The 20787-nt window shown below is 38.4% G+C and overlaps 1 protein-coding gene across 2 annotated transcripts in view; it reads left to right on the forward strand.

Annotated features, from left to right (window-relative positions):
• Window positions 1-20787, forward strand: part of PRSS12 (serine protease 12) — a gene marked incomplete at both ends in the record, with an annotated part of 70680 nt that overhangs the window by 16816 nt on the left and 33077 nt on the right. Inside the window, 4 exons of one of the 2 annotated variants that reach the window (XM_079706332.1) lie at window positions 3555-3733; window positions 7451-7601; window positions 17153-17331; window positions 19082-19223. In XM_079706332.1, the coding sequence (XP_079562458.1) occupies window positions 3555-3733; window positions 7451-7601; window positions 17153-17331; window positions 19082-19223 (651 nt within the window). The remainder of the gene's footprint in view (window positions 1-3554; window positions 3734-7450; window positions 7602-17152; window positions 17332-19081; window positions 19224-20787) is intronic. The other variant, XM_079706331.1, reaches the window with a different exon arrangement.

A 20787-nucleotide genomic window follows, 5' to 3' on the forward strand; every position in this document is an offset into this window, starting at 1 on the left:
GTTCGCCCATCCTTGACCAAATCTGTCTGATGATATCTGAGAGGAATGCTGGGCACCCATCGTTACTGTGGAGAGGTTACATCTTCCTTCCTCATTCTCATTTTTCTCAGAAGAGATGTAAAGAAAGGGCCCCAAATGGAAGGAGTAGTTCTTTTACATACAAATGCACTTCACTTGTTACTAGCCCTACTGAGTAGGAAATGCGCAAATGCTAAGTGGTCCAAAGTTCAAAGCAGCTTTTGGCCTTTGAGTTTAACAAAATAATTGTTCAGTGCTAGGAAGCAAGGAATTTGGCCCTAAGAGTTTTACTTTCTCAGCAGCCTGTGCAGCCTGAAGTTGCTGTCATTTGCTTTTAACTTTCTACCTTGAGCCACCCACAAATTCCATTTGTGTGTATGTGAAGGAGGTGAGGTTCACTCGTGCTTTCATCCCATGCTGGGTAAGGGGTGATATCCTGGGACATAGATGTCTGTGCCAAGGAGGACCTGTAATAGATGGCAGCTTCGCTCAGCCCCGGCAGCATCCACTGTCCTCTGAGAAGCTGCCCGCCCTTCCAGGACTGTAGGCGCACTTAAAATAGATTGGTGTATGCTGACGCCCACCAGGCCCTGCACCTTTGTGCCTTGTTTCAAGGGATTTCCCAGGGGCAGAAGGTTACATTTTGGAACAAACGTTTTTGGTTTTTGTTGTTATTCTTATTGTTCTGTTTTTGTCTCATTTATTTTTTCGAAGTATACATGCCCTATATTTTTCTTGGTCTTTATCACCAGAGATCTTTAGATAGCATGGAAAAGATCTTGTTATGAAGGTTAAAAGAACTGAAAGAAAAGTTTTCCATTTGCAAATATTTTGGATTAATAATCAGAGAGTAGTAATATCTAATGTGATGACACAAATGTTAGTCAACTCCAGTCAAATCAGTAAGAATTAAATAAAATTAATTAATTATTTATTTTCGGGCTTCCCTGGTGTCGCAGTGGTTGAGAGTCCGCCTGCCGATTCAGGGGACGCGGGTTCGTGCCCCGGTCCGGGAAGATCCCACGTGCCGCGAAGCGGCTGGGCCCGTGAGCCATGGCCGCTGAGCCTGCGCGTCCGGAGCCTGTGCTCCGCAACGGGAGAGGCCACAGCAGTGAGAGCCCGCGTAACGCAAAAAAAAAAAAAAAAAATTATTTTCGGCTGCGTTGGGTCTTCGTTGCTGCACGCGGGCTTTTCTCTAGTTGCAGCAAACGGGTGCTACTCTTAGTTGCGGTGCACAGGCTTCTCATTGTGGTGGCTTCTCTTGTTGCAGAGCATGGGCTCTAGGCGCGCGGGATTCAGTAGCTGTGGCACACGGGCTCAGTAGTCGTGGCTCGCGGACTCTAGAGCGCAGGCTCAGTATTTGTGGCGCACGGGCTTATTTGCTTTGCGGCATGTGGGATCTTCCCGGACCAGGGCTGGAACCCGTGCTCTGCATTGGCAGGCGGATTCTTAACCACTGTGCCACTAGGGAAGTCCCAGTAAGAATTTTAATTTTCCAGCTTCCTGTCTTCCCACTAGGAAGGTGGGGAATGAGTATTTAGTAAAGGCAAACCTTGAGGGCTTAAGTTTTGTTCAGACTTGTGATGCTATTAGCATAACAAATAGGGTTAACGTACTTAATTAGTTAACTAATCTTAAAAAATGAGTGTTGGAATAACTAGTTAACTAATCTTAAAGAATGAGTGTTGGAATAACTAGTTAACTCATCTTAAAAAATGAGTGTTGGGGGCTTCCCTGGTGGCGCAGTGGTTGAGAGTCCGCCTGCCGATGCAGGGGACACGGGTTCGTGCCCCGGTCCGGGAGGATCCCACATGCCGCGGAGGGGCTGGGCCCGTGAGCCATGGCCGCTGAGCCTGCGCGTCCGAAGCCTGTGCTCTGCAACGGGAGAGGCCACAGCAGTGAGGGGCCCACGTACAGCAAAAAAAAAAAAAAAAGAGTGTTGGAATAAATCAGGATAAAAGAAGGAAGAAGGGGAGAGACTACAAAGTGTTAATGGTGTTTAGGATGTTAATTACTGATTTTATCAATGAGTATTTTGTCTGGCAAACAGTCACTGGCAGGTGGGCAAGTCACAAAAAATGTTGACTTGCTGCTTTTTCTTTTGAGGGCCTGGAGATGTAACAAATTTGTAGGCTGGTGTCAGTATCTTCCTTTATGTACATTTCTACCTGTGCTTTTATTACCCTGAAAATCAGGGAAGAATAAAATTTTCTGAGATTCTGACATAAAACAAAAAAAGGTACAAATAAACTTATTTACAATACAAAACAAGTAGAGTTACAGATGTAGAAAACAATCTTATGGTTACCAGGGGGTAAAGGGGGGAGGGATAAATTGAGAGATTGGGATGGACATGTACACACGACTATAGATAAAATAGGTAACTAATAAGGACCTTGTATAGCACAGGGAACTCTACTCAATACTCTGTAATGACCTATATGGGAAAAGAATCTAAAAAAGAGTGGATATATTTATATATATAACTGATTCACTCTGCTGTACAGCAGAAACTAACACAACATTGTAAATCAACTACACTCCATTAAAATTTTAAAAAAATAAAGAAAAAAGAAAACAAGAACATTGCAATGGAGACATGAATTACAGTGGTAGGTTACTAGTCTCTTGACTGATGAAAGAATGTAAACTATCTTTCTGCAAACATAAACTTCAGATAAGCTGATCTGATTCCTTCTATCATCTCTTAGTAGTCCATTAATAAAAAAGGATTGCACAATAAGAGCAGGGCAACCCAGCTTTATTGCTGTTAAGACACATTCATATTTTGGATAAACCCCAAATATTTACTGTTTGGTTAATGGAAGCTGTTGCATGAAGATAGTTCTAGAGATTATCATGTTATTCGGCTAAGCATTTAATCTTTTAAAGGTGTAATACCAGTTTTGTACATATCAGAGTTAAAAATATGTAGATTATATGAGTTATTATCTTATTAATTGGTTTCAAAGTCTTGCTAGCAAATACTATATATAAAGTTTAAAAAATATGAATGGATTGCCTCTCTTGATATTATCTTGCTTAGACGTGGTAATAATAATCGTTTTGAAAACGAAAGCCTGAAATATTGGAGTAGGAAAGACTCTTCAAGCATCCAGACTTCTTTTACATATCAGAAGGTGGAGCTTAGAGAGACTTTAGAGTGATTTGCAGCTGAGTTCAGACTAGAATCCAAGTCCCACTGGGCCACATGACGCACTTCTTCCACAAAGCCACCCAGACTCCCTTTTTATTTATATCTGTAGTGTTTGCCCATTTTCTTCTAAAATCAGCCATAGATAGTAAAGACACATGCCTACCATTAGTTATTCAAGATTAACTTAGAAGATTACCATAGGTAATCAATCCAAGTTCTGATCTGATGTTTTGATTTGCTTGAAATTTACATAATGCATTATGTTTTTCTTTTTCTTCCATATCTGTCTTTATTGATTTCTTCCATTTTTAAAAGTCCTAGTGCTTTGATAAAAATTAGCCTACATTTGATAAACCTAACCTTATCATTGTACTTACAGAGGTAAAGGAGTAGCAAGACAAACCCCATTTTCTGGACTGGGCCTTATTCCCATTTATTGGAGCAATGTCCGTTGCCGAGGAGATGAAGAAAATATACTGCTTTGTGAAAAAGACATCTGGCAGGGTGGGGTGTGTCCTCAGAAGATGGCAGCTGCTGTCACATGTAGCTTTTCCCATGGTAAAACAAAATATTTATTCTCTTGCTTTACTGTTATTGTGGTTTCAGCCTGATTCCAGATGATAAAAGTGTCTCAGTTAAATCATTTCCTAAAAGAGTTTAAATACAGACCTAAGTGGAATCATCATAGTCTGTCTCCAGTCTAATTAGATAGTCTTCAATAGGATTTCATCTAAAAATTGGATTTCCATTTGACCTCACTTTTTTTGTATTTTCTGTTTTATCTAATTTGCTTATAGAAATATTATATACTGTATATGAAAACACTTATTTTAGTAATGGAAAATTGTGATGTAATCAAGTTAAAAGTCATGTTGAAACCAAACTTAAAATACAGCAATTACAACAAAATATTCTCACTTTATAGAATGGAATAGAATCATGGTAACAGTGTTCTTTTTTGAGTTGTAGACGGCACATTTCATAAACAAATTGCTTCCTTGGATAAGGGCTCCTTCTAAGCACCATATACTAGGCATGAGGTGATTAGAGTATGGTTTCAGTATACAAGTATGCATATGTTCATGAGAAAGGAAGCAGAGGAGGGAATAGCTGCCTTTCACAATGGCAGATGGGTTTTCTGGGGTCCATGGTTGTTTTAATGTGTGACCACAACCTGAGGCTACCACACTGTCACAGTATCCCTTTTGCATTTTCCTTGGAGACAGCAGCCTGACCAGATGCCCCAGGTCTTAGAATGCCAGCAGCCAGCGCAGGGCACTGGTTTCTGTTTGAGTGCAAGTATCAGGGGAGGAATTGAAAAGTTTCCACCGCAAAACATACAGAGACCCAATTTAGGGTCATTCCTGTGAATTGGCTGGAAGAACCAGTGGAAATGGTACAGGATATGGTACAGGTGTGTGCTCGGAGAGCTACAATCCTTTTGTGGGTAGGCAAGGTGCATGTTACATCTTTGGTTTTTTTTTTTTTTTGCATGTTACATCTTGATGTCTTTTAAGTTTTTCCTTTTCTTCTTTTGCCTCTCCACCTTTGGGTAATGCTACTTTTGGCAAATACGTGTTTACACATTGCTACATCAGGGATGCTGTGAATTGGGCTAAACAGTGCACTGCGTTTCGTAGATATTGCTTGAATTCTATGTTCAACCCAATTGATAAAATATGTTTAACATTTTTCAAGTAGTGAAGTAAAATCTTGAAAACAATCTCTTTTTTCCAGGATCTCTATCTACTTTAAAAAAAACCTAATTCTACTCTCTGTGATCTGTCCACTTGTTTATTCTCTGGTTGCAAAGATAAATTTAAGGTCCGTTGTAAGCATATATAAAACATAGAAGGTTGAGATAAATTAGAAGTGAGAGTGAAAAAAGATGCTTTTATGGTAAATTAAATGAGAATGTGAAAGCAAATAGCTCAGCAAACATGGAGTCCATCTTAAGGCATAGCAGTAGACTTTTAATACATTCTTTTAGTTTGGAATTTACATTTGGTGTCTAGTACTTTTCCAATGCTTACAAAGTAGAAGATCGTGTGTGAGTACTGGACACAGGAAATAGCAATCTAAATGAAACATCTGGGAGTTTTATTTATCCATATGTTAAATATGAGTCAATTACTTCACTGAAATCTTTTTCAAATGCTTTTTTTGCTTTTTTTGTGTGTGTGTATTTGTTGGGAGGATGTGAGATGTTGACTAAATTTTGTCTTTGAGCTTCTCTATATTTTCACAATTACTTATAGAACCAGTGGAAAAACTATATGTTTTAAAGTAAAACATGACCTTAAAAAAATGTAAGGTAATATGTGATAATGTTTCTAGGTTGTAGGTGATTTTAAATTTCCTCTTTAAAAATTTTGTTTTTCTGTTTTCTCCAAGCTTACCATGGAGATGCGGGGAGGGGAGGTAGAGGAGAATATAATAATTTAAGAAATTTATACATTTTTTCCATCATTTTTTCTATATTTTCCAAGCTTCTTAAAGGAAAAATAAACATAATAACATGCAAATTTAAGTTTATTAGCATAATTCAGTGATCAGTCATTATAAGAAGCTAATATACAATATTGAGACCAGTTATGTTTATTAAACCTGTCTTTTACCCTTTTACAAATTACAAGTGCTAGTTGACATGTAAGAAAACTATATTACAAGTATTAATATATGAGTAGATGCAAATGTTCACTATTCTAAATCCCTCCTCAAGTGTGATATTTGAGTATAAATATGAAAGTCCAAATACCATTTATTGACGCCACTAACACTGTGGAAGAATTAGGAGCATATTTCATGTGGATAAATGATGAACATTTGGCAAAAGTTGCAACTAAATTTCCTGATAGGGACCCAGGCTGTTCTGAATCTTTTACCATCTCACATCCTTTATTCCAGAAAAATTAGACTGCCACACTGTTTCCCCAATACATACAGCTTTGTGCTTCTATGTTTCTGTTCATACTGTTCGTTTTGCCTGAACTGCACTTCCCCCGTGTCTGACTTCTGAAATCCCATCCATCATCTTGGTCCTCTTCAGCTACCAACTTCTTCAGAAGAGATTCTCTAATTACCCCCACTGGTGAGCAAGCAGCCCTTGCACCTGAACCCCTGCAGGGTCTTCTCGATGCTGTCTCGTCTGTACTCATGTTGTCCATGTCCTGAGGCAGTATACTTCTTGAGGGTAGTGTCTGTGCAGTGCCTTTCTGCCTAATACCCGTTTAATAAACTGAATTGAATGAACAGTTATTGCTAATTATTTTTCCTTGTTTGGGATATCCTTTCTAGGCTTTTAGTTATCACTTGCCAGTCCACTCAGTCAACAAGTATTTTTTACATTCCTCTGTATAGCTGGGTATCTGAGGTACACAGGCAAAAGGGAAGGGCATTCCCTGTGTCCTCAATTCTAGACCAGGATAAACAGGGAGAAATTCAGGGACTTCCCTGGTTGTCCAGTGGTTAAGGCTCCATGCTCCCAATGCAGGGGCCCAGGGTTCGATCCCTAGTCAGGGAACTAGATCCCGTATGCCACAACTAAAAGATCCCGCATGCCACAACAGAGACCTGGTGCAGCGAAATAAATGAATAAATATTAAAAAAAAAAAAAGAGGGAGAGAGAAATTCAGAAACTGATGAAGCTAGATAAGGGCACTGTAGACTACAATATGGAATTTGCAGTGGGAATCCTCTGGTGGTTCTTCACCGAGTATGAACTGATTCATATCTAAATGAATTTTCAATATTGTTTTTTGAAGGTGCTGGTTGTGATGTCCACCAACTTGTTATAATGTGTTAGATGTTAACTTTGTCTTGATTTCTATGTAAATGTAAAAGTATTTCTATGCTGAAAACAAGTATCTTATAGACATAAGTGACATTCTTAATAATTACATATTGGTAATGCTCAAGTTACTGTAAATAAAAAACCAATGCCACCACCACAATGGTGGCAGCAACCCCGTAAAAATCAAATGGGTTTCCAATAACTGCAGTTTTGAGTGTGTCTTTTCTGGTTTCTGAGGTCCTTGGGGGAAAGTGAATTTAGACTATTTCCTCTTGAGAGCTATTTGTGTGAGCGTAATTCAAGTTGGAGTATTTTAATTGGTAGAGAGTACCATAAAATATATTAGACATGTGTGGGTATGTCCATATCACTTAATAAATATAACTTAATTATAGAGAATGGCAAAGAAATAAACTATACCTGATCTTCTCACCCAGTGTGAATCCGTAGGTTTACTTTGTTGTTAATTTCACGTTGTGCAGGCCCTGTGTTCCCCATCCTACGCCTTGCTGGGGGGAGTAGTGCGCGTGAGGGCCGAGTGGAGCTCTACCATGCGGGTCAGTGGGGGACCGTCTGTGACGACCAGTGGGATGATGCAGATGCAGAAGTGGTCTGCAGGCAGCTGGGCCTGAGGTTGGTCTTTCTTGTTCTTGTTTTGTTTTGCTTGAATTTTTGAGTTTATTATTTCCATACCCAAAGGTAGATGTGTTTAAATTGCAGATTTCTTTGAACAAATGGAAAAAGCCACCTTCTGATCTTTGTATTAGGCTGTAGGCTCCCTGAAGAGAATGGTATGTACTCTTAGGTCTAACCTATTTGTATCTGAATTCAGCTGATTTTATATCCCTAAGAATCTAAGCCTTTTACCACTTTTCATCAGGATTACTCCCAGGTAATGACTAGCATTGTCAGCTGCAGCGACTTACCAGAGTCATATGATAAAACTAGTTGTTAGGCTTTAACTGAAGTTCAATTCCTTTCCCCCAGACGCTGTCTAAACTTTTGACCTTTGCCTCCTTATTTGTGAGGTATGTGCTTAGAACAAAGGATGTTTATTAGTGTACAAAGGAAATAATTCCTATGCAGGATATGGCAATGAAGCATGTGCGATAAAAACAACAATATGAAAACCAACATTAAATGTTGCTTTAGTTGTGATTATTTTGGAATAGTATGTTATAATTTTGGATCCTCTAACCCTTGTCTTTAGTGATTTTGAACATTGATATAGCAAGCCTAAAAGTTTCTCTAAAATTATATTAGGGAATCTTTTGAAAGTTGATATTTTACTTTAAATTAGAAAAAAAATTATTTAGCATGTCGTGGCAGGTAGGGGTGGGTGGATGTGGAGGCTTCTAAAGCTTCTCTGTCTATGTATCATTTTGTCGATTTAAGCATAATCTTTGACACTAGAGCATGAATTTTGTACCTTGAACCATCTACTGTAATTTTTTTGCAATTGTTTTGCAGCTGACCCCCCTATTTTTCAAAACTGTATGTTAATATTGAAGTATTTTAAATTAAAATAAAGACGTTTCAACATTTTACCTCTAAATACTTCAGTATGCATCTCTTAAAAATAAGAACATTGTCCTACATAGCCAAATTATCATTATCACAACTAATATAAATGGTAATCATTCTTAAATTGTCTAATACCCTGTCATACTCAAATTCCCATAGTTGTTCCCACCATGTCCTTGACAGATCGTTTGTCCACAGCAGAATTTAGTCCAGGACCTTGCAGTGCATCTGGATGTTAAGTCCCTGAAATCTCTTTTAATCTAGAACGGCCTCTTGTTTTTCATGACACTGTCTTGTTGAAGAGACCAAAAACCAAGCCAGTTGTTTTGGAGACTATCCTACCTTCTGGATTTGTCTCATTTCTTCCTCCTGGTATCATTTAGCCTACTCCTCTGGTTCTTGTAACTCTTGAAATGGGAGGCTAGGTCCAACAGCTTGATTAGATCAAATCAATCAAGTATTTTGGCTAGAAACCATCACAGGTGATATGTTCTCATCTTGCACCTCATCAGGAGTCACGGAACAGCTCTGGTTTTCCCCACTGATAAGGATAAAGTTAAGCACTGAATTAAAGTGGCATCAGCCTAATCCTTCACTGTAGGTTACATTTTCCCCCTGTAACTGATTCTGCAACCTAAATGCTCTTTCACAGTTTATGCATGGGAAAGGAATAAGCATGCAAAATCCTGTGTCCATAGGGCTTATAATTACTGGTGGTGTATTATCTGACTGGTATGATCATTTTCTTTGGATGGGTCAGGAATAGGGCCAACTAGCTATTTTTGAGAAAAACTGTTATTAATCATTAATTTTTTTTTTTTTTTTTTTTTTTTTTTTTTTTTTGCGGTACGCGGGCCTCTCACTGTTGTGGCCTCTCCCGTTGCGGAGCACAGGCTCCGGACGCGCAGGCTCAGCGTCCATGGCTCACGGGCCCAGCCGCTCCGCAGCATGTGGGATCCTCCCGGACCGGGGCACGAACCCGTGTCCCCTGCATCGGCAGGCGGACTCCCGACCACTGTGCCACCAAGGAAGCCCAATCATTAAATTTTGAGACTAGATCTTCAATACATTCTGACGGGGTATCAATTTCAAGACCAATTTTTCTCAAAATTTTAGATGGTTGTCAGAGTCAGCATAGCATAAGATTATGAGCATGTGCCCTGTACTCAGAATGACCTGAACTTGAGTTGTATTTCTGGAGATAAGAAAAATTGCAGAATATCTCTTAGCTGCAGTTTCCTCATCTATAACACATTTCCTGATGTAGAGAGTTTAGTGGTTATAAAGCAGTTAGCACACATAGTAGGTATACAGTATACATTGACTATAATTGGGGACTTATAGCTGAAAGATGTTATTAAACATTCAAAGAAGAATGTTATTAAACATTTCAAAGTAAGCTGGACATTTGGTAGGAGATCATCAAACACCATTCCTCTATCTAGAACTTCTATTTAGTTAGGTGTATCTATGAATTTCATATTTTTAAAAGACTCTAATGTGGGTATATGTGTATTTACTGTGTTACCAATTATAGTATCAGTGTTATGCTAATTGATTTTCATGTTAGTTACTAAGAAATCAATGTCTTTGCCAAAAATACAAGAATTTTAAGGGTATAGTAATCATATTTAACATTACAAGTTGCAGTATAGATTACTCTAAATTTAAGGTATAAGGCATTTATTATTATTTATATATTTCTGTGGGAAAAGACAAGCTTTTGTTGCTTAGAAAAATGTGTAGAAAATTTAAATGACACTAAATTTTAGTTACATTTATAGTTATTCTAAAAATTCATGTTTTAACGTAGAGTTCTTTCTTGAGAGCCAAATTTTCTTTTTTCACTCATATAAACTGTTGTTAAACAAAGACCGTGTTGCAAACAGTAGTCTACTACATGGAAAGAATGTAGAGATAGAATCACAAGGAAGACTATATTAATGTTGAACACATGCGTGGGTTGAGTAAGTGTTTACATCTTTCTCAAGCATTGGCTCACTGCTATCTTTTGTATGAGAAGATTTGTGTTCAGAAAAATGATTAAAAGGAAAAATATCTTCAAATATTCAAGGCAGCAAAGATCCTCCACAAGCCTATGTATTCACCAACAATCCAGCTTGGTGATTTGTTTTTATTATAAGTACTTTAGGTTTTGAGCTGACATTGTTCATTTGCTTTTCTTTCCCTTGATTTTATACTTCTCTCATAAGCTTGCAACAAAGCAATATTCTGCAACTGCTGTTCCCCTAGAATTTGTTTTGCTCACTTAATGGCACAGTACTTTCAGATGAAATAATTTTTAATGTTACAAGGTTGATAGCAGACAGCATAATCATAGCTTATCTCAATTTATGATTTGTTCTTAAGCAAATTTCATCTCAGTCATACTAGCCTTATCGAATTCCCAAAGGGAAACTACACCATGCCTCTCTGGAGTGCTGGTTACAATTTCTTTCTGAGATGCTGTCTTTGATGACCCCCATCTTTTAATGATGTCTGTAGATTTTGGTAGCTGGCAAGCTTCCTAAAACGCAAAAGGAATTACTGTACTTAAGATACTGAAATTTGATTAGCCTAGAACTCAGAGAAAGATGAGGAGCAGGAAAGGAGGCAGCCCGATGTTAGAAAATTAAACTTGAGAATGCATATGTACATAATGAAGTTTCAGGTAGAGACATTTTAATTGGAGTTCCTTTGGTGCACTTAACATTGAAGCATTTCCTATGTCTTTTAGAACTCTTAAAAGCGTAGTGTAGAACTGTGACATCATATTTCTTGTGTGGATATGCCATAATTTACATAAGGATTTAAAATTTTGGAACACTTTTTCTTCTTAGGTTTTTTTTTTGCTATAAAATTATCATGTAGAACCATACTACTGAGTGGTCAGAATAAAAATTCTTCTGGTACAATTAAAAATGTTTCTTTGGGGGGGCTTCCCTGGTGGCGCAGTGGTTGAGAGTCCGCCTGCCGATGCAGGGGACATGGGTTCGTGCCCCAGTCCGGGAAGATCCTACATGCCGCGGAGCGGCTAGGCCCATGAGCTGTGGCCGCTGAGCCTGCGTGTCCGGAGCCTGTGCTCTGCAACGGGAGAGGCCACAACAGTGAGAGGCACGCGTACTGCAAAAAAAAAAAAAAAAAAAAAAGTTTCTTTGTTCTCTTAATTCACTGTTTATTAATTTCTAAAATACTTTATAAACATTACTGGTATGTGGAATTATTGAGCAGGAAAGAGGCCTTATATAACAAGATAAGAAAGTTAGGCCCTCTGAGATTACTCAAAGCCCCTAAATCATACTGTGAGTGAGGGCCAGAATCTTGAGATTTATGGCTTCCAGTGTAGGATTTTTTTTTCTTTCATGTTACACTGTTTGCAAAATAGACAGATGTTAATAAGAATACTTATGAATATAAGTCTGAAAGAAATAGGTAAACAAGAGAGAAGAGTTAATTGTAGGAAGAAACAATGATGAACATGTTTTAGACAGACTGTATTTGCGATGCCATAGCCACCTCACTGAAAATGCCCCAGGAGACTACAAGAAAGCCAAGTGTTTCAGGGTCTGCTGTGTAGCCAGACAGGCCTTACCAACTCATGGTGGTGTGATGCTGGGCTAATAACTTCTGGACCTCAGTTTCCTCATTTGTAAATTAGGGATAATAACATCATGGGGTTGTAGGGAGGATTAAAAGAGTTAATACATATAAAGCTGTTAGACCAGTGTCTGGCATGCAGTAATCATTCAGTGTACTTCAAATATCATAATTGGAGATGGAGGGGGTTGTTTTCCAGGGAGAAATATAGGCTATTGATCATTAAAAATGAGCTTTTTTCATCCATATGTTACAAGTGCCACAAACTGATATTTGCAGTCAAAGGACCAATCTTTTATAACATATCAAGTAATTATCTTGCACGATAGAATTGCCTGACTCTATTCTCTGTCTATTCAAAGTAGTGGCTAAGCCTGGGGATTGAGTTAGTCAGATGGTACTATTTATTTGCTTTTTTTTTCTATGGAAAACAAACAAACTTTATATGAATACAGTCAGATTAGCTAAGTAGGTTTAGGAATATTTTGGGTAGAGATCAGACATAGAATCAATTCAGTGTTTATTGGGGATTGCTGCTATGTAGGTCAAACAGCTTTACAGAAAATAACCTAATAAATCAGTGTATTATATCAGAGAACCCCACAAATTTATTCTGTGGTCAGAGGGTAAGAGAGTAGGTAACACTGGGACTATTACTACAAATGAACTGCCAGGGCTGGTGTGGACATAATTTCCATAAAGGAAGGACAGAGAATACACAACTTTATCGAATTCACATAGCACTTATTTGCCTTTAACAACCCATGAGGTTTTTTTGTTTTTTTTAAAATTTTATTTATTTATTTATTTAGTTATTTATTTTTGACTGTGTTGGGTCTTCGTTTCTGTGCGAGGGCTTTCTCTAGTTGCAGCGAGCGGGAGCCACTCTTCATTGCAGTGTGCGGGCCTCTCACTGTTGTGGCTTCTCTTGTTGCGGAGCACAGGCTCCAGACGCACAGGCTCAGTAGTTGTGGCTCATGGGCCTAGTTGTCCCGCGGCATGTGGGATCTTCCCATACCAGGGCTCGAACCTGTGTCTGCTGCATTGGCAGGCAGATTCTCAACCACTGTGCCACCAGGGAAGCCCCAACCCATGAGTTTTATGTTGCTTTCCCTAGTATTGCACAGTCTTGAAGGGCAGAGTCATCAATTTCTTTGGTATTCCCCTGAGAGCCAGCACAGTCCAGGGCACCAGGAAATACTAGTGACTGGCCGAAGGAATGTGTGTATTTATAAATATTATAATCTTAATTTTAATAGACTCAAAAATTAGCTGGGAAACCTACTTTGTTTTACATCATAGTTTCCTAGTTAGTTTTTTTTTTGGTTCTTGAATTTATTATATTAGTTTTTCTGATTAGTTTATTTATTTAATTTTTTAATTTTTTTATTTTTTTGCGGTACGCAGGCCTCTCACTGTTGTGGTCTCTCCCGTTGCGGAGCACAGGCTCTGGACGCGCAGGCTCAGCGGCCATGGCTCACAGGCCCAGCCGCTCGGCGGCACGTGGGATCCTCCCGGACCGGGGCACGAACCCGTGTCCCCTGCGTCGGCAGACGGACTCTCAACCACTGCACCACCAGGGAAGCCCTGCTTAGTTTATTTTAATTAAACATTTTTGTGATTATTAAAATAATGTTTGTAAATAATAGAAAATATGGAAATATATAAGGAAGAAAATAAAACACCCAAATGGTGTTTTAAGACTGCATTATAGGACTTCCCTGGTGACACAGTGGTTAAGAATCCGCCTACCAATGCAGGGGATACGGGTTCGAGCCCTGGTCTGGGAAGAACCCACATGCTGTGGAGCAACTAAGCCCATGTGCCACAACTACTGAGCCTGCACTCTAGAGCCCGCAAGCCAGAACTATGGAGCCCGCGTGCCACAACTACTGAAGCCTGCACACCTAGAATCCATGCTCCACAACAAGAGAAGCCACCGCAATGAGAAGCCTGCACACCATAACAGAGTAGCCCCCGCTCGCTGCAACTAGAGAAAAGCCCATGTGCAGCAAGGAAGACCCAATGCAGCCAAATATTAAAAAAAAAAAAAAGACTGCATTATAACATAGATGACTTTCCCCAGAGCCACTGTTTGGGGCTTCTGCTCTCCCATCCTGTGTCCTCCCTTAAGGAAGGGACACAGTTCAGAGGCAGTTAATCAGGCCTTTTGTTTTTTCCTAGGACCTCTATCACATAACCTTTAACATATTTGAAATACAATATATTTCAGTTACTCTGTCCAGCCCATCTCAAGTCACTCCCAACTAACGAATATTTTAGGCTTGGTTTGTTATTTTTTTCATGAGAATAAAAAGGCTTTAGTTTGTAAACTTTTAGCCTAAATATTTAATGAAAATGATATTAAGGATATGTATGAATGCATTCTTACTGTTTTAATTTGACCATTGTAAGGTTGAGCATCTTACCATATGGTCAGTGGCCATGGGTATTTCTTCTTCTTTTTTTTTTTTTTTTTATTTGATTTGATTTATTTATTTTTGGCTGCATTGTGTCTTCGTTGCTGCGCACGGGTTTTCTCTAGTTGCGGCGAGCGGGGGCTACTGTTCGTTGTGGTGCGCGGGTCTCTCACTGTGGTGGCTTTGCGGAGCACAGGCTCTAGGCACATGGGCTCAGCAGTTGTGGCACATGGGCTCTAGAGCGCAGGGTCAGTAGTTATGGCGCACAGGCTTGGCTGCTCCGCGGCATGTGGGATCTTCCCGGGCCAGGGCTCGAACCCGTGTCCCCTGCATTGGCAGGCGGATTCTTAACTACTGCGCCACGAGGGAAGCCCTATTTCTTCTTCTGTAAATAACCTGTTCCTCTCCTTCGCCCTGTTTTTTTATGTTGGTCATTTTGTCTTTCCTTATGATAATAATAAGTTATTATTTATTTCTAGGAGTGTTTTTTTCTTTGATTGTGGTTACATTTTACAAATATATCCTCCAGCTTGTTTGTCTTTTGACTGATTATGGTGTATTTTGCTATACAGTAGTTCAAATTTATATGTGATTAAATTTAACTTTTTTAGTCTTTGTTTTCTGACTTCTGGGTTTTTTATTTTTTATCTTGCTCAGGAAATTATCTTATTACCAAGGTTATAAGAACTATGTTCTTCTTATTTCATTATAACTTTTTAGCCATCTTCCTTCCTTCCTCCTTCCCTCCCCTTCCCTTCCCTTCCCTTCCTTTCCCTTCCCTTCCCTTCCCTTCCCTTCCCTTTAGGTCTTTAAACCATCTGGAGTTTATTTTTTGTTTCTGTTATGAGTTTGGGATAAAATTTTATATTCTCTCCTACTGGTCCCTGGTTTTCTTATAGCACCTAATCTTGGCTCAGTGAATTATACCCATTGAAATTCTCTTTAACAGATCTTTTTCTTTCCTAGCATTTATCCCAGGGCAAAGATCCAAGGAGGCTGTTAATCTGCCATTCTCCAAAGCTTTCCTATCTGGCTTCCCCATGACCTGCATTAGTCATCCTGTCTCCTCCTCCTCTGTTCTCCAACTTTCAGTGTTCTCTAAATCAGTTTCCATATTTGCTTTCATTAATCTCTTTCCTCTAGAGCAAGGGTCAACAAACTTTTTCTGTAAAGGGCCAGATAGTGAGTATTTTAGACTTTCCAACTACTCAACTGAGCTTTTGTGTAGTGCAAAAGCAGTCACAGACAATAAGCTGGGAATCAGTGTGCCTTTGTTCAATAGAACCTTATTTCTGGACAGTAAAATTTGAATTTTATATATATAAAAATTATATTCTTGTTTTGGTTGTAAATTCTTAAGATAGTTATAATGTTATAAGAAAAGGACAACTTAAATAATGGGGAATAGATGCAGAATCATTGAAAAACAAACTGCAAGTATAAATGCTCTAGTCTAAAAATTAAAAGGCTAAAAGGGGCTGAAGATGCAATTTCTGAAGTCATTAACCATTTTGACAGGCAATCGTGATCTTCTTCATTTAAATCTGGGGTTCTAGAAGATGGTGTCACGTTGAATTGTGGGAGAAGTAAATTTAGTCAAATAAATTTGAGTGAAGAGATATTTGGCCATGAGTAACAGAGAACTGAAGATAACAGTGGCTGCAACAAGACAAGAGTTCACTCTTCTCTCTCAAGAGACCAGAGATAGCTCAAGGCTGATATGGTGGTTCCACAGTCATCAGGGCTGCAGGCTCTTTCTTCCTTGCAGTTCTTTCATTCTTAGTGTGGCACCTTATGGACCAAGATAGCTTCTCAAGCTCCAGCCATCACCTCTGCCTGACAGTCAGCAGGAAGGAGGAAGTGGGACAAGGATACTTCCTGGAAGTGATACATGACACTTTTACCTAAAGGTTATTGGTCAAAACTTAGTCATATAAAATGAATACAGAGCTTCAACTTGGGATGACTAAAAAGTTCTGGAGGGCTTCCCTGGTGGCGCAGTGGTTGAGAGTCCGCCTGCCAATGCAGGGGACACGGGTTCGTGCCCCGGTCCGGGAAGATCCCACATGCCGTGGAGCCTCTGGGCCCGTGAGCCATGGCCGCTGAGCCTGTGCGTCCGGAGCCTGTGCTCCGCAATGGGAGAGGCCACAACAGTAAGAGGCCCGCGTACCAAAAAAAAAAAAAAAAAGTTCTGGAGATGGATGCTAGTGATAGTTGCACAACAAGGTGAATGTACTTAGTGCCACTGAATTGTACACTTAAAAATGGTAAAAGTGGTAAATTTTATGCTATGCATATTTTAAAACAAACAAACAAACTTCACTGTAAGGAAGGGAGGGTGGGAAATGTGGTCTTTATTCTGGATAGCCATTGTCCTCCTAAAACTCTGAGGTTCCTTTACTAATGAAGAAAAGGGGAGTAAATATTGGAGAATAACTAGCAGTCTTGGAAAGATTTGTGATAGCTGAAAATATAAAGATCAACAAACAAGCAAACAAAAAAGAAATAGAGCAAGTCATGTGTGACCTATGGAGTGAATTGATAAGGGAAATTATGAATTAATCATAATTTTACCTTTGCCAGGGGCAAAAGAAAAAAGTCAGACCAACCTTTGATCTGACTTATGTTCTTATGTTTGTTCAGCGGCATTGCCAGAGCATGGAATCAGGCATATTTTGGGGAAGGATCTGGCCCAGTAATGTTGGATGAAGTACGCTGCACTGGGAATGAGCTTTCTATTGAGCAGTGTCCAAAGAGTTCCTGGGGAGAGCATAATTGTGGCCATAAAGAAGATGCTGGAGTGTCCTGTACCCCTCTAACAGGTAAGAGCTTCACCCCATTAATCTTAACCAACACTTGCCCCCAGCACCATTTGGGCTTACCTTCCCTTCTCCTCAATTTAGCTGATATTACTAAATGAGCTTACAAATAAAGCCCCCAAATAAAACTTAAAAAAAAAAGTAATACAAATGATATATTAAAATGCTATCTCCTTATTCATAGATATTTCTGAATTTTTCAGTTGCAAGCTATACAGTCCTATAAAGCTAGGTCAGAAAATATGATCTTGTTGCAATATATAGTACCCAATAGTCAAAATCCGTGTGCAGTGATAAATTTCGTGTGTTAGGTATTATACTTCTATGTTTAGTCCATTCATACATTAACCTATCTTGATTCTAGGAATGTGATCGTAGCTGGTAAAACCATATTGATGGGATTGTTGATTAAAGCACACTATTAAAGAACAAAGTTACCTTTGCTGTGCTCAATATTCAGACTATTCCAAATCACAGCATGCTTGTCAAGTATGTCTTGTGTTGCAAGAGGACATTTCTGAGTGCAAATGAGTGTATGTGTATGTACTTATATGTTTGGGGGGAAGAAGAGGGAAATGGAGAGGCAAGAGAAGTGGGGTCATCACAAATCTGTTGTTTCTACAGTAAAAAGAGCTTGAAGAAAAAAATTGGGGGCTTTAATCTTTTTTTAAAAAAAATCACTTCTTAGGGACTGTGAAATGCTGAAGTTCTACTTTTTTATTTACATAGTTCTATACACACTGTTGTTTTTATTAGAATAATACATTTATACACAATAGAAATATAAAATTTACACCAGATTGTAAGCCAGAGCACTTCATTCTCTTGACCCTCCATTTTTTCCTCTTTCAAGTGAGGATAGTCTTATAATGTTTCTGAGATGGTCAAATGAGATAATAGGTGTAACAGTGCTTTGCAGATGGTGAAGTTTTACATTTGTAAGTGATTCTGTTGCTAGGAGACCTTCATTTACTTTAAAAGATCCCAGAAAGTCATGAGAAGTATGACTTTTACCCAAGATTATTTATGTTTCATTTGGTGGGGGGGTGTTTGGATTATTTTGGATGGAAATAGCTTTTTAATATACTTTTTTGGGAATAAATTTATTGTATTGTGTATCTGCTTAGAAGCTTTTTATGGAATTCTCTGGGAATTAATTATTCATTGAATTCACAAGATTCAAATTCAGATTTGTATTATTGATAAAAGAACAAAGGGAAAACATGAACCCCAGTTTTGTAACTTATGAATGCCTAAGGAATAATAAATGCCTTGACATGATAGATCACTCTGTAACCAGAATAGCTTTTTCTGTCTCCATATTGCAATATTTTTTCATTCACAGTTAAATTTTTGAGCTATTTCCAAGTTACTATTTTTTTAACTTTTAAATTTAAATGACTAATACTGCTCATACTTAAGGAGATTGAAGCCATAGGAAATTTCCCAAATATTATGTAATCTGGAAAAATCTAAATAACTACTTTGGAGTTCTATCAGAATATGTTTTTCTACTTAGAAATAGGAGTACAAATAAAAAGGAAAGACTATTTTGTTAGGACAGATATGTGTTATGACTTTTACTCCAGAAACAATCCAGTGACCTCAGGTCATTGAGCACAGTTCTAATGGAAGTTTAACGAAAGGCCTAGAGAGAGATCTGAGTAGGGTGATATTTCTCGTGCAATTAAAATGTTGTTCTACCATTTTTTATAATTATTTGATTAGTCTCTATGTCTCCTTCTTGTCACAGATGGGGTCATCAGACTTGCAGGTGGTAAAGGCAACCATGAGGGTCGCCTGGAGGTGTATTACAGGGGACAGTGGGGCACTGTCTGTGATGACGGCTGGACTGAGCTGAATACATATGTGGTTTGCCGACAGCTGGGATTTAAGTAAGATCCATTGACAGGAGGCAGCTAAATGCCAAGTTATATTTTTAAGAGTCTCATTTTGTAATCCTTACTTGTAATTTCTATAATACTAAAAATATATGTTCACAATCATTATCTACCTATCTATTCTACCTACCTTCCTACCTACCTTATCTACCTTCTCTATATGGAAATTCAACAACAAAAAAACCAATAACATTTTCTTTGATGATAAATAACCATATCTTGCTGTTTATCTCATTTGCCTTTCCTGCCACCACCCCTATTCTTTTTTTTATAAATTTATTTATTTATTTGGCTGCATTGGGTCTTCCTTGCTGCACGTGGGCTTTTCTCTAGTTGCAGCAAGCAGGGGCTACTCTTTGTTGCGGGGCGCGGGCTTCTCACTGCTGTGGCTTCTCTTGTTGCAGAGCACAGGCTCTAGGCGCATGAGCTTCAGTAGTTGTGGCACGTGGGCTTAGTTGCTCCGTGGCATGTGGGATCTTCCCGGACCAGGACTCAAACCCGTGTCCCCTGTACTGGCAGGTGGATTCTTAACCACTGCGCAACCAGGGAAGTCCCACCCCTCTTCTTGAATAATGGAGCCATGGATGACTTTTAGGTCTCATTGTGTCTGTTCAAGTAAGACTGTATGCTTTGAATGCTCAGTTTCATTCTGATGCTTCACTACTATTGGATGTTTTTAGTACTGACGTCACTGTATCTAAAATTGCAGAGAAGTCCAGTGTCAAATGCTTTGCTATTACATTATTTCCTTTCTCAGAATGTGATGATAATTATCACTTTTATTTGAGAAAAACAGCTTTCTTGTCATGAGATGACCTTTAGAACTCACCCTTGACCTCACTCTCTTAGAAACTGAGTATCACACTTTGGGTGATATATTTCATGTCACACACATAATGCATTCCAGAGTAAAGACTTAAGTTGGTTGAAGTAGCTGCAAATGATGCCTTTGAGCTAATATCTGAATGAAACCCATGAATGCCCATTCTTTCTTGTTTTCCTTATTTCTGTGTCATGCTTGAAGTAATTGTCTCATGCTTGAAAAAATGAGTAAAATTATTTCATTTCAGCTTGAGATAGAGCTAATTGCAAATATTTGTTAAACCTTAAAAATATGCTGTCATTCAAGCTAGGTATGACCATGTTTAAACATATATTTTTAAGTTTGTAAAAGTAATATAAAATTTCAGAGAAAGTTTGGAAAATAAAGAAAATAAAAAACTACCCCTTAAAAAAAAACAAAACTACCCTTAATTTTTCCATTCTTACACCATCATTATTATAACTTGTGTGTATAACTTTATAACAGCTCTAGTAGTAGATATGTAATTTTTCTATTCATTTTTTTACTTTTATATTATTACACAGTCATAATTTTTAATAACATAATAACTATTGAATGTTCATACTATAATTTACTTAATATTTAGATTAGTTTAATTTTTCCTGTTATAAATAATGACATCATGAAGATATAGATGCATGTTATTGACTAATATTTTGAATTTTCATGGGCAGTGCAGTTATTATTATATAATTGTCAGGTCAAGGGGTATGA

Source organism: Hyperoodon ampullatus (assembly GCF_949752795.1).
Source record: "Hyperoodon ampullatus genome assembly, chromosome: 1".
NCBI classification, from domain to species: Eukaryota; Metazoa; Chordata; class Mammalia; order Artiodactyla; family Ziphiidae; genus Hyperoodon; species Hyperoodon ampullatus.